The following is a 14,575-nucleotide window of genomic DNA, read 5'->3' as shown; positions in this document are numbered from 1 at the left end:
AAAAAAAAAAAAAAAAAAAAGATTAACTTGAGATAGCTCAGCTTGGCAACTAGATCTATTAAATACACCAGGAAGTAGATGGTCACAATGTCTAGATTTTGCTTCCTAGTTTATAAGTCCTACTGATATTTTCATCTCTCTTTTTAGTAATGATTTTTAAAAAAATATCTGTAGGTTACTTATGTGAGTTACATTAGGTAGAATGTCATGCAGCTGAGTCTTTGAGACTTATTCCTATTTTGCTTTCTGACAGGAAAAGTCTGGAGTCCCTCATAAATCAAGGAAAAAGTCAAAGGAAAGACAGGATTCATTAGATGACCCCGAGTCTACTGGCTTTACTTACCCATACAATGACCTGCTGGTTTGGGCTGTGCTAATGAAGAGGCAGAAGATGGCCATGTTCTTTTGGCAGCACGGAGCAGAGGCCACAGTTAAGGCTGTGATCGCTTATATCCTTTACAGAGCCATGGCCCACGAAGCTAAGGAGAGCAACATGGTAGATGATACCTCAGAAGAGCTGAAGAGTTACTCAAAGTAAGAGCTATTATGGGCACATTTAGACACGTTTATCTTTCTCACCCTAAGACTGGTGAGACCAGTACTTACTGCCATGTGCATGTGTGGTAGAGACAGATATAATGGGATTAACGAGGGATTTGATGATATTACTGTGACCAAACGGTTCCACGACAGGCTGCCTGAAGGCTGGAGACCCTTGAATGCCACAGTGTGGCTCAGTCCAAATGCAAAGACCCCAGAACCAGGAAATTCAGCAGTGTAGCTCTTAGCTCAAACTGACAGCTGGTGAGGGTGCTGCTGGTGCGTAAGTCTTGGAATCCAAAAGCTGCAGATCTTGGATTTTTGATGTCCAGTGCAGGAAACAAGCATGTCCCAGCTCTCGAGGGGGGGACCAATAGACTGTTCATGTTTGTTCTCCTTGGACCCCTGGCAGTTTAGGTGGCGTCTGCCCGCGTGGAGGGTGGATCCTCCCTCAGGCTGCTCAGATTTCCCTGTGAAACTGTACACACACACAAGCAAATGCTCTAGGAGGTCTCTAGATAGTCCCTAATCCAGGCCAGGTGACTCCCAGCACTAACCGTCACACGGTGCATTTTGTGGACCGGCCTATGAAAAGGATTTGAAGGAACTTTGTGGAATATAAGAAAGGGAGGACTTCCCGGCAGGAGAGTGAGTCCTCAGTCCAGCTGACTACTGCGAAGTCCAGCTGACTAGCTGACCACATTTCTCCACTTTACTTTCTACACTTGATGGTAGCCAAAGGGCTGAGAAGTGATGGGGCTCCAGTTTTTAACTATAGTTAGTGCTTTTGGAATGATGTTGAAGTTCCTCTGACTCTGAAAGTCTTTGATCCTAAGTTAAATTAAGATGTTTTGTTTACCTTAAATGAACGCATCATATTAAAGAACTACAGAGTAATTGCAGAAGATGGAAAAGTTAGAAGTACTGTACTTTGGGCTTTTGGATTGCTATAGTGTTGTAGTAGTGAGGAAAGAAAAGAAGCTTAGAGATAATAGAAGTGAATTTATAATATTTATTTTGAAGAAATTCTTGAGGATGAAAGCTTTTTCAGAGGAAACAACCTCATGGAGAATTTCCTGAGGGAAATTTTGATGTCTGGACGTAATTTCTGAAGTTATCAAGGCATTTTGTAAAATATGAAAAAAAAAAATCCCAACAACTTTCCTTAGACAGAAGGTTAATTCTGAACAGTGTTTTCAGACAGGAAGTTCTATCAGGACTTTTCAGGGAGCTGCGTGCCAAGGTGTCACATGTAACAGGGTGTGGGGTGGCTTCTCCTGACAGGTACCTGGGGTGTAAGCTCATTTCTGTGTGCTGCAGTCTAAACACCCCCGCTCTGCTCCCCCATGACGGGGAGAAAAATCACTGTGGATGCGCCATTATTTTAGCTTCTGCAGGCTGAGATTTTTAAATTGCTGTTTACTTAAAAAAAAAAATATATATATATATATATATAAAGCCGGATTAACTGGTGTTTCCTGAGTCTTGTGTCCCATCCTTTAGAACACCCTCCCCCCAACTGTGGTGGCCTCCATTCATGAACGCTCATTGCAGGCAGTTTGGCCAGCTGGCCCTGGACGTACTGGAGAAGGCGTTTAAGCAGAATGAGCCCATGGCCATGAAACTCTTGACGTACGAACTTAAGAACTGGAGCAACTCCACCTGCTTGAAGCTGGCCGCGTCTGGAGGGCTGCACCCTTTCGTCTCGCATTCTTGTACCCAGATGCTGCTGACAGACATGTGGGTGGGACGTCTGAAGATGAGGAAGAATTCCTGGTGTAAGGTAAATGTATGCACCACAGAAGTTAATGTCAGGTCAGTGTGAAGGTCATACCTTGCGCTCCGTTCTTAAAAAATTGTTCCGGAGGGATAACCTCAGGACAAACGATGTCTTCTCACAGGTGAGCTGCGGTAGTCCCAGAGGAAGTTCCTAAGAGTACTTTATTTCTCACTGCCACAGTACTTTTCAAAAATGGGTATAGTTGTACTTCTTTTAAAGCGTCCACAGCAGACATGTTCTTGTGAACTAAAGTGCTCAGAAGAAAGAGCAAGCACAACATTTTTCTATGACAAAATGCCAGAGTCTCTGATAGTTCTGAGTAAATGAGACTTCTCAGTGAGATTCAGTGAGTGAGTGCTCAGCTCGAGTGCAAACCCAGGCCAGGCCTGTGGATCAGAGGTAGGGGGCGTACTTCATGTTCATAAGGCCCTAGGGTCAGTCCCCAGCATCCAAAAACAAGACATAATGCTAACAGGCAGGAAAGGAAGTAAGCTTGCATTGTCTTGTTCTATCTCTCCAGTGTATCGTTTCAGGGAATAAGTGGGTACCTCGTAAGGTTGTTCCTAAGCATGTGTTCAAGCCACCAGTCATCTCCAAATTCTTAGCTCTTTCCTTCAGTTTGTGGTCAATATTAAGAACTACATGTTAAGCTGGGTGTGGTGGTACACACCTGTAATCCCAGCACTTGGGAGGCTGAGGCAGGAGGATTGCTGTGCGTTTGAGACCAGCTTGGGCTACATTTTATTTTATTTTATTTTATTTTATTTTAAAAATTTTATTTTTTATTTATTTATTTATTTATTTATTTATTTATTTATTTATTTATTATTTATTTGTTTTTGCTGCTTTGAAACAAGCAGCTGCTCCTGCTGGCCTTGAACTCACTATGTATCCCCAGCTGGCCTTGAATGGGCAGTGATCCTCCTGCCTCAGCCTACCGAGTGATGGGATCACACATTGTTCCACCACACCCAGGTCCAAAATGCAAAAAATTTGAAAAACAAAATAAAAAAAAGATGATAGGAACAGGGAGATAGACTTTATAGAAGTGCGAAGGGAATCCAGGAATGGGGACAGACTAGGGAGAGAAAAACAAGAGGAAGTATGAAGGATGAAGATACGATATGTGGACGTGCCAATGCCCTATGATGAATATATTCATTACGTTTGACAAACATACACTAATAAAAAGTAAAAGAGAAATACATATGTTGATGAAAGTGAATTAAAGGGATCAGGCACGCATGTTAAAAGTCATGTAAGCATTTAATAATTTAATTCTTCCTTAAAAATATGATGTATCCCACCTAGAACGACTGCTCTAAAATAAATACTTTTGGTGCATGCAGTATTAAAGAAATGATGGATGCAAATCATAAAACATATAAGAGTTTGTGGATTTTGCTTCCCACCAATGCGATTAGGGAGATGAGGGAAATGTCAGTCAAGTGTTATCTCATAGACTCTTCTTTGGCAAGTACCAGAGAAGGGGTGAGTTTCCAGAAGTTCCCTTTTGAGCTGCTTTGATGTCAGCCTTGGAGGTAAGGAAGCAGAAATGTAAACGAGTTCACTCGGGCAACCACTCTCCTTAAATATTCAGGGAGAAAAGTGGGATTTATGTAACTGATAGTAGGAGAAATAGTTTTCCTCCTAGCTATGTCCTGTGCATATTTCAGCTTACTAACCTTACTGTTATGGAGAACTTAATGAATTTTTGTGACTTCATACCCCAAAATGAGACTTACTTGGAGAAAGATGAAATGCTTTGCCCCCAAACATAGACTAAGTTAATAAAATTTTCGAGCTGCAGTGAACTATTCTTCTTCAGTGCCTAGAACCTAACTCATTGGTGCTTAGCTTGTGTGTTCTAGGAGCAGACTTGTGAATAATTGTAAGCTGTCCTGGCTAGACTAATTCCAGACCTACGAGACTGTAGGAGTGCCGTGTGGAATTATGTGGAGGGGAACCTTAGTGAAATGCTTTTAGTGTGTAGACCCCAACCTACCTTTTGGAGATGGGGATTGGTTTCCCTGGTATCAGTCAATGCTTATCTCACAAGCCAGTTGTTACCACAGTCCCACAGGGCAACAGAGGCATCTTCAGGAAGTGGGTTAGGAACCAGTCCTGTCATTGAGCGTGATAACTATGTTCTAGACCTAGAAGGGGATATGCATTTTGGGTTCTACATCTGAAAATAAAACAAACACATGAACGAACTTCCGTCAGAATTAGAGGAAGTCTAGAGAGTCTTTGCAGATCAGGAGATCAGCCGATAAACAAAACAAAGATCATTTCACCATGAAAACTTTTTTTTTTTTTTTTTTACAAAACTGGGGCATTTAAAAATTTTTAATTTAATTTTGTTTGTTTTTTTCGAGACAGAGTTTTCCTGTATAGTGCAAGCTAGCTTTGAACTCACGGCGATTCCTTTACCTCAGCCTCCCAAGTGCTGGGAGGACAGGTGTCTGCCATGCCTGGTATATATTGTTCTATAGTTTGCTTTTTATCGCTTAGTATTGTGTGGATACCTTTTCATTCTAGTTAGCATTGCATCTCTATTCCACTGTTAGGTTGTTCCTTACCAGCTGTCCTTGTGTAGGTGGATGTTTAAGCTGTAAGTTGTCACTCAGTTTTTTTGTTTGTTTGTTTTATTTTGCTTTGGTTTTTTTTTTTTTTTTTTTTTTTTTGAGACAAGGTCTCAGTATGCAGCCCAAAACTAGCCTCAAACTCATAAACCTTCTACCTCAGCCGTTTGAGTGCTAGAATTACAGGAGCGCACCATCATACACGCTAGTTAGGTCGCCACTAGGTTTTTGCTTTGCCGATAACTTTGCAGCGGACATCCTTCTCTGCGCATGCTTGTGCACACAGGTGTTGCTGAGGGAGGCACTTGCAGAACTGAAATCATTGGGTCAAAATTATATATAGGATCAGGATATAAACTGAGCAGAGGATGAATATGATATTTTTACCATGTGCTTACATTCTTAGCTTTCTCATTTGAATAGTGCGACATGTTGAGTACTTTCTACTACTTACTGCATCTTGTTTCCTGTGTCAGATCATCACAAGTATTCTTTTGCCACCCACCATTTTGACTTTGGAATTTAAAAGCAAAGCTGAGATGTCGCATGTGCCCCAGTCCCAGGATTTCCAGTTCGCGTGGTATTACAGTGACCAGAGCCCCGGCAGTGCCAAAGAGAACACGTGCATGGTGAGTCTAGTGGCACAGTAAATGGGGCTTTCGTGGTATCGACTGCACACAGACACGCACAGCCCTAATGTTTGTTTATGTAGTGATCTGTTAAAAATGGCTGTTGCCATTGCTTCCATCCAGCAATGTGTCTCGTGTTGTACATTACTCAAAAATGCCTCTGACTCATCAGCTCGGCATTATGTTGTCTTCTGCCCAATTATCCACTGGCTATAAGTGAGCAAAATATTCTGTTACAAAAACCAAAGACTTTATTGTAAGGAACAGCTGTTCTAAAGTTTCAGGTTCCACTGTAAGTGATGGAGTCAATAGATTACTACTCTAAAGCAACAATGAGAAATGCTTCATAACCCTAAAATCCTCATTTATAAATGTGCCCGGGGGGACTTCATGCTGATTCCACCCTTTCCCTCCACAAGCGTTTCACGCATTATCCAGGGGCTCTGTGTAGTTTCATGTGAGTTTAGATGTGCTCTCTTCCCTGGATAACTTGAGCCACCCCTTCGAACAGACCATCTTCACTGTGAAGTGTCTGATGTGCTGTGAATGTTTTCTTGACTTTGTACGTCCCCACTGGATCACGCCTTATAAGATTGTCATGTGCTGTGAGGTGTGGCAAGCATCTTCCCTGCTACTTATACTTGAGTGAAGTATCTTTAGCATCTTGTCTTATGTGCTTTTGGACAGATGAGGCATTTGTTATAAACTTTAAAGATGTACTCAGTAAATACTAATGAAAACTAATAATAGTGGTTCATGGCTGACATCTGTTGGTGATTCGTTGAGTACCCATTCTGATTGGCTAGTGTTTCTGCCGGATCAGTTGTAAAGATTTGGAATATCACTCATGTTGGGTATGTGTGCGGCGTTCTCTCCCTCCCACCTTCCCTCCCTCTTTTCCTCTCTCCTTCCCTCCTTCTTTCTCCCCTTCCCTTTCTTTTGTCTGTCTGATGGCTCCATATTGGGGTTCTCAGAATCCAAGAGGACAGGCACGTTCTAACATCTGCAGAATGTGTCAGAAGTCATCTCTTGCTAATCTGGGCCAGTTAAAATGTCACATTGGTGACTATACCAACTAGAAGAAGGCTTTACTAAGTTTGGGTCATTTCTTTGTGGCTTTCAGCCTATTTCATTGTTCCCTTTCGGTTTAGTATGGTTGTTGAAGTGAACACAGAAGAAAGCTGTTTATCTATCAATTATCTGTTTAGAACAAACACATAAATCTACTGGTAGTTATTTCCGGGCCATAGCAGATAGTACTTTGTTGAGTCTGTAACTTCAAACACTTTGGGACTTGTAGAGAGCTGTAGCATGGCACTGAGCAATCCTTCTCAAGGGAGAGACCCAGAGGAAGAATTCCTTTTCTGAATGGCAATTAAGTGTACTCTTAACATTACAAAATGTGCTATCTTGCTTACAATTCCCTGAAAAAAAAAATCACATGTTGGCTATTGACTTGTTCTAGCAATCTCCCACCCGAATGGTTTGGATGTAGCTATATCAATTTATGAATTTAGTGAACATTTAATCGCCTTCTTCCATGTACCAAAGACAGAAGGTGTGAGGGACCCTGCTCTTAACTGAGGCAGGTATGGCTTCTGCCACTGTGGGGTTTATTGTCAGACAGGATACCCATGCACAGACTTACTCTTATTCAGTTTAAAACATTTATTTATTTATTGTTATTGTTATTTTTTTGTGGTACTAGGGATTGAACTTGGGACCTTGCACTTGTGAGCAGGCAGTGGCACCCCTGAGGTAAATCCCTGGCCCAGTTTAAAACATCTCTTGCAAAGCATTTCACGTATGTTCTATGAGGAATGGCTTTAGCCTTTAAATTTAATTTAAACAGCAATTACTGATGAGCTGATTTGGGTTTAGAAGTTTGCTACATAGTAGGAGGTGATGGAGGCGACCCTGGTGAATGTGTACAATTTCATAATGCTAATTAAGTAAATGGGATTAATTTGTTGAGCAACATAATTTGCAGAAAGTGTCACGGGAGGAAACTGAAGAACACAGGTGCTTTATTAGTGTTTCTGTGCTTTGCATTTGGTAGCAAATATAAACATAATGATGCCACTTGTGGTAATAGGGCAGGCCATTGTCAATGAGCTAACGCTGTATAGAATCATGTACTGCCTATGATCTGTGAGCTTTAATAAAGCTCCTCTTTTTGTGTGATGGGGCCTTGCTATGTTGCTCAGGATATTCTCTGCTACCTGGGCACAAGTGATCTTTCTGCCTCAGCCTTGGGAGTTGCTGGGGGTTCAGGTATGCACCATGGCATTCAGCTGAAACCTCTTCCCTCATTGAACTTTCTACAGGCAAAATAACTGCCGAGAAAAGTTTAAATCTCCCTAGCTGCTCACCTTTAAAAACTTGGCGCGTTATGGTTTGAGCTGTCTCAGGAACAGATGTAGAAGATGACACAATGGGAGACAGGGAGTTTCCTCTGTAGTGGTGAGGATGAGGGATTTGTGGCAACCTCAAGCTAGAGGTGCTGTTTGAGCTGTGACTTGAGGGTGTTTCAGGGAAGGAAGCTGTAAGTAGGGCCCAGAGGCAGGAAATGTGGAAATTCATAGTGAAGTTTCGCAGCTGTGTGGTTTGTCAGAGTAGGGAGCGAGTGTTTGCGGGCATGACTGGAAAAGGAGACTGAGAAAGACTTTTGTGCGTCCTGTGAAGGGTTCCCCAGAAAACCAATATACGTGTAGCAGAAGGACTCGACGGTCAGGAAAACGATTTTGCCTTCGGTGTATAGTATAGGTTAGCAAGAAGGAAGTTGGGGGCAGGGAGGGTGTAAGCAACGGTGACCACGTAGGTGACAAATAATAAGGGCATTGGCCAGGCTCCGTAGCAGAACCAACAGATGTTAAATGAAGAGTGGAAAATGGGATGCAGGTGAGAGGAGGTAAGCAACTGAGAAGTTTATGATTACAACAAGGCCGTCTCGAAGAGACATGGGAATCTGGAAAAGCAGAGATGCACTTTCTCTTAGAAATGTTGCTAGATCTAATGAAAAATGTTAAGCTGAGTAATAAGATCTGTTAGAGCTAAAAGTTGATCATTTTAGTTGTATTTTATTTTGTGTGCTTGCTGGTATCTCATTACTGTTAGAGAGAAGAAAATGGAAGAGAGAAGGGAGGGGGAGAGATTTAAATGGAATAAAAGTTAGCTAAAGCAAAATATTTTTATCTTCACCTTCTTCTAAGGGCAAAAAAGCCCGAGTCTCAATTAATACTCTCACATGGTCTTCATGATTGCTCTTGTCTTTTAATTCAATTCAAAGATAGGCTTAGTGAGAACTTTGTATCCTCCACAGTCTATTCCAAAGTATGAAGAGCAGTCGAGACCTAATAAAGCCTTTTAGGAAAAGTAATAGAAGTGATCTGGTAACAAGGTCATTACTTAGATTGATTTCTGGGGTCCTTTTGAAGTGGCATTGACATAGTGAGTCAGGAAGTGGTGACTTTCTTGCTGTTTTCAAGCCACTTTAGTCCCAGGCTGGTTCAAACCTGTTAGGAACCAGGTCAGTTCTTGCATCTCTGAGTAACTATCTCAGACATGCTGCGCAAAGTACACTGAACCAAAGTACACGAGGCAGCAAAGGGGACCCATCCAGATGCCTGAGCCTACAAAACATTATGTTTCTCTGTCGCCGTACAAACAACTCCAGCAAAATTTGATTCATTCCCTGGCGTGAAAAAGTCCCTTGAATCTTGCAGATCTGATAATAGAGCTGGAGTTTTTGTGGCAAGACTGAAGAAGCAGGCTGGCATGAGAGACAGCACAGAGGACCCTTTTCTTTAAATATTACTTTGCAAGTATAACAAAATGCATTTCCTAACACAAATTAAAGCTTCACAAAGTAGGATAACATTTCTCCTTCCTCCACCCTCTCTGTGTGCTTCATGTTCTCTATATTCTTCTTCTCAAAGGCAACCAAAGTACCAGGGCTGTTGTTCTCTGCTCTTTTCTCCTTTGCGTGTGGCCTCTTCCAAGTGACCCTGCTCTACCGCAGCTGCTCAAGGCTCACACCTTTACCTTTGGGCTGGCACACGTTTTAAAAAAACCAGTGAAAGACTAAATCTTTCCCTAGAAAAATGCACGTACAACACGAATGCCTGGATGTGGTTGCAGAGTGTTCAGGAAACTCTGAAAGCTCGGTGAGCCCTTGAACTCCAGGCAGAGACCCTTTCATCTAAATGAATGAGGCCACAACCCTCAAATGGACACTGTACTTGGCTTTCCTGTGAGTTGGAAAAGATGCTTCATTGAGGCATGTGCGTTCTGTTGTCTCGTATGGAGGGAATGTGTCGTCCATTTGTGATTTCGTGGGGGATTTTATGATTATTCTTGGGTTCCAAAATTATGACTAAATGAGATTAATCAAAACAGGAGTAGAGACTGATTTCATTAGTGGACACTCAGCTGGCATTTCAGAAATACCCTACATTCTTACCTGGTCAAAGACTTATATAATAATGCAAATTTGTCTCCCTCCAGGGCTAAGACTACAATTTGAAAGCTGTGTGCCCTGTTAATTTATAATATGTCATTTATTATGTTCTGCATGTCTCCATCTGTCAACATTTGAGTAAAGCCCACTGATGAGAAATTATTATTGATCATAATAATGCCATAATTGTCACTGTTACTGTGTGGAGGTTCTGGGGATCGAAGCGGAGATCTCATACAAGCAGAACATGAGCTCCTCCACTGCGCTCCATTCCTACAAAACCGTTTATTTATTTTACAGAAAGACTGTGATTTGGAAAGGGGCCCTGATGAGAAGCTGGATGAAAGTCAGCACTCTGATCTAAGGAACCGGTCCCAAAGCCTTCCCTGGACCAGGAAAGTGTATGAGTTCTACAGCGCCCCTATTGTCAAGTTTTGGTTCTACACGGTTGGTCTCGTTGCAGCAGCACCTTTTGTATTAATGATAGTTACTAGCTAATGATAATACTGACAGTGATAATGCTTGATTTGCCAACTTGAGCTAAAAATATGGAAATGTTGTCTAGATTAGTGGGAGGACGATGAAGTAGACAGGAAAGCATATTGGAGGATGATGAGGGAGGTTAGAGTGGAGCTGTCCTGCTTTGGGAATTTGAGAACAGCATTTTCTCCATTCTTGGAGTGCTAGCAGTCAGTGCAGCTGATATTGGGCATTTGGAGCTGTGATAGAAAAGCAAAAATGTAAACATTATTGGGTCAAACTTTTAATATCGGAAAAAAACCCAAAGAGTCAGAAGCAACACTACCAGGGCTGGAGATGTAGCTCAGTGGTGCTGTGCCTGCCTGGCAAGCACAAGGGCCTGAGTTCAATTACTAGTAAGGAAACAAACAAACAAACAAACAAAAGAAGCAATACTACCAAACAGACTATTCAGTGCAGCATGTTTTACCTAGATGCAAATACTTTGGTTGCTTTTGGCTGTGTACATTGTCACTTTGGACTAATGAGCAAATGGACTGAACTAGTAGGCACCCAACCTGTTCTCAGCTAGAGGCACTTATGCTACTTTGCAGCTATTTACTGAGTACATTTCTAGCCTTTTGTTAATAAATCTGTCCTAATCATACAGTCATATATTATGTAAAAGTGAAGGAATTGCTTATCTGGTCACCATGGAATCAAGAACAAAAATATAAGGAAATGACTGCTTGGTTAAACAATGTACTTAAGTTAGGTCCTTAAGTAGTCATCAAAAGTACTCAGACTCCATGGGCTGGGGATGTGGCTCACTGGGAGAGAGCTTGCTGAGCATGCATGTGGCCCTGGGTTCCATCAGAGCACTGAGAAAACAAACAAACAAGCAAACACTCAGACTCTGGGGCAAGGACCAAGAGGACAGAGTTATGGGACACAACCATAACTTTCTTTTGTGCTTCATTACTCAGAGGCAACAATAACCCCAAGTTTCACTTGTAAATGTCATTTTAGTGTACTTAGAAACCCATAAGCCACTCCTTCTGTTTTGTGTGCAGAACTCAGAACAGACTTACTTAGAGTTCAAAAGGATATGAAAAATAGGAGCGAATGTTTCTCGTGAGAATGAACATTCTGCCTCCTGAGCCATTATTCCAAAATCTAAGTACAGACTAGTGAGTGCCACGCATCCACTCTGCATCTCTTTACAGACTGCACGGCTCACACTTTGTCAGGGACTGTAAGTTGGTGAGACTTTTCTGCCAGATAATTTAGTAATATCTGTCTCAGTTTTCAATGTAGGTGCCCAGCTATAAGGGAGTATATCTTAAGAAGATAAGGACGTTAGATAAGATTGTATACTGTTAGTCACTCTGTACATATGTGTGTTTTAATTCTCTGGGCAGATTAGAGTCTAGGAATAGCATATACAGTTAGCAATTAAACAAGCATTTGTGGAATGTCTACCACGTGTCAGGCTGAGTGCTGATAATAAAACTAGCCACAATCACTCCTCAAATGTAAGAGCTTACGGTTGGGTCCAATTTTTATTAGCCAGAATATTTTAATCAAAGCACAATAAAAATCCGGCAGCAGTGACTGTCACAGTGCATTGTGTTTGGAAACGTGCATCGCGGGTATCGGTCACCCTGGCACACAGGACGTGTGTGTTCAAGCTGAGCAGTGGGGGCCTCCTCCTCGGCTTGCTGTCAGCCTGCCACTGTCCGCACCGGGACGCACAGGGCCGTGGGGACGGGGGTCAGAAGATAGGGGGAGAGACAGCGTCTCTTTCCATGTACGTATTTTTGTTCTTGTCACCCCACCCCTAGACCAGGAAACCGTAGATTCTTTTGCTTGCTTCGATACCAGGTCATCACCAATCCGAAGGGGGTCCTGGTGCTATTCTCATGTTACCATGTTGAAATTCATGCCTGCGTCTCTTTGCGGCCCCGCCTGTGCCTGCGCGGCCCCTCGGTGTGTCCTTGCGCTCACGTCCAGGGCCTGTGTGTCCCCTCACAGGTGGCATACTTGGCGTTCCTCATGCTGTTCACTTACACGGTGTTGGTGGAGATGCAGCCCCAACCCAGCATGCAAGAGTGGCTTGTTATCCTTTACATCTTCTCCAGTGCTATTGACAAAGTCAGGGAGGTGAGTTTCTCTCCCGCCTTTGCCTTCTGCAGCCCTCTGGAAGCAAGAAGTGTTCTTATCCCTGCTGATGAGAATGGACATCGGGGGTGGGAGGGAAAGAGAAAATGCCCATCCTGCGTTGGTTGCAGGTGATGGGGAGATTCCTGATTTCAACCCTTTGTCCTTGCCAAATACTTTCTGCTGGGTGCTGGACTTTGGAAGCAGTTACCTTTGAAGCAGACATCTCAGGGTGTTTATCAGTCCCAGAGTTGTGGCGATGCTGTCTAATGGTTATTGAACTCTCCAATTATTTAATTTTCATCCAGTGTTATTTTTTGGGGGGGCTCCCGGGGATTGAACTCAGAAACTTGTGGTTGCAAAGCAGGCAGCAGAACAACTGAGCTAAATCCCTGTCCCAAGCATTATTTTTTTTGGTAGGGTTGATTTTTAAAGCCTAGTATTATCTATATATTATGAATTTCACCTCTCAGAGTGGCGCTTAAATAGCTAATGTCATAATAAATAAGGAATGCATTTATGGTATTTAAAGTTTCCTGAAAATTGAAGCTAAAACTGTCTGGGACAACCAGTCCAAGAAACAAAAGAAAACAAAATTTTAATTTGTAGGTTGCAATTAGTCTCTTGTACATTAACATTTCAATGCTATTATAACTACATTCTCAAATAATTTTGACCTAAGACTCTTAGATGTCAGTGTACATGTATTTTAATGTTTATGGATTTATACGTATTTGTCCTAAACATATAAAATCTAATCGACATTATATACAAGTAAATGTATTCCTATAAATATATTGCCCGCTAGTTACCTATATGGACTTATAGATTGCAGACAATAATTCAAGAGATAAATATTGTCTGAGTTCTCTATTCATGGAAAATAGGTTTACTGTTTTATATTCAGATTTGTCTGCTATAGCATTTCATTGGTAATTTCTCACATAGTGCGTTCCAGCAACACATTCTTAGTAGTTTTTCAACAGCTTAAGATGGGAGGACGCACTAGCTGAGCAGATCCATCGCAGTGTTGAGTTTTAAACATCTTGGTCCTTCTCCATGTTAGTTTAGGGTTAGTGAGAATGAGGAAAAGCACTTTTCTTTTAAAAGATTCTAGTTGAGTTTTCATGGGACTGTCTAGACTCCTGGCTTAATTTTTTATTATGGTAACCAATAGGCATTACACATCAATTATTGAAATAGTTCTGAGAGTAACTAAGTTTCCATTCCCTGAGCGGTGTTTTACATGACTCTTTAAAGGAGTCGGAGATGTGTTCAGGAAGATGGGATTCTTGGGTCATGAAGTCCTCTTCCCCCAGCCTCTGGGATCATGCAAAGACTTGGCTGTGTCAGGCAAGAGCCCTGAGCTCCTCGTCCAGCCCTGTACCACATTCTTTTTTTTTTCTTTCTTTTTTTGCCTGATGCAAGTCAAGCATATGACTGCCGAATCAGAACTCCATCCTGTTAAGTTTGTCTTTCTTTCTTTCCTTAGATCTGTATCTCAGAACCGGAGAAGTTTACTCAAAAGGTGAAGGTGTGGATGAGTGAGTACTGGAACCTGATGGAGACTGTGGCCATTACTCTGTTTTCAGTTGGTTTTTGCCTCCGGTGGCATGGGCCTCCTTTTCAAACAGTGGGCAGGCTGATCTACTGCATCGACACCATCTTCTGGTTCTCACGGCTCCTGGACTTCTTTGCTGTGAACCAACATGCAGGCCCTTATGTCACTATGATCGCAAAAATGGTAGGTCAGCCTGCTTTTACACGAGGGGCTCCTTTGCAGTGGTTCCACCTAATTTCATGGTTCGCATCCAGCTGTTTACCTTTTGGAGTGGTTTCTAAGAGCACAGACGGCAGGATCTTCTCATCACTGCTTGCTGTGTGACCCAGACTCCTGTTTAATAAATACCCTTGGATAGCATATTGGGCAGGTGCTCAGCTTACCTTTTTGGTTAGGACCTGA

At 42.2% G+C, this 14,575-nt stretch overlaps 1 protein-coding gene across 3 annotated transcripts in view; it reads left to right on the top strand.

Annotated features, from left to right (window-relative positions):
- Positions 1–14,575, top strand: part of Trpm6 (transient receptor potential cation channel subfamily M member 6) — a 152,187-nt gene that overhangs the window by 62,617 nt on the left and 74,995 nt on the right. For all 3 annotated transcript variants that reach the window (XM_019207732.2, XM_010625469.3, XM_010625476.3), the window contains exons 16-21: positions 254–534; positions 2,095–2,323; positions 5,382–5,534; positions 10,294–10,440; positions 12,487–12,615; positions 14,105–14,356. In XM_019207732.2, the coding sequence (XP_019063277.1) occupies positions 254–534; positions 2,095–2,323; positions 5,382–5,534; positions 10,294–10,440; positions 12,487–12,615; positions 14,105–14,356 (1,191 nt within the window). The remainder of the gene's footprint in view (positions 1–253; positions 535–2,094; positions 2,324–5,381; positions 5,535–10,293; positions 10,441–12,486; positions 12,616–14,104; positions 14,357–14,575) is intronic.

Source organism: Fukomys damarensis, unplaced genomic scaffold (genome assembly GCF_012274545.1).
Source record: "Fukomys damarensis isolate Sample0158 unplaced genomic scaffold, DMR_v1.0_HiC HiC_scaffold_31, whole genome shotgun sequence".
Classification (NCBI taxonomy): Eukaryota; Metazoa; Chordata; class Mammalia; order Rodentia; family Bathyergidae; genus Fukomys; species Fukomys damarensis.
Note: the sequence above shows the minus strand (reverse complement) of the source record. Positions and strands in the feature narration are given on the sequence as shown.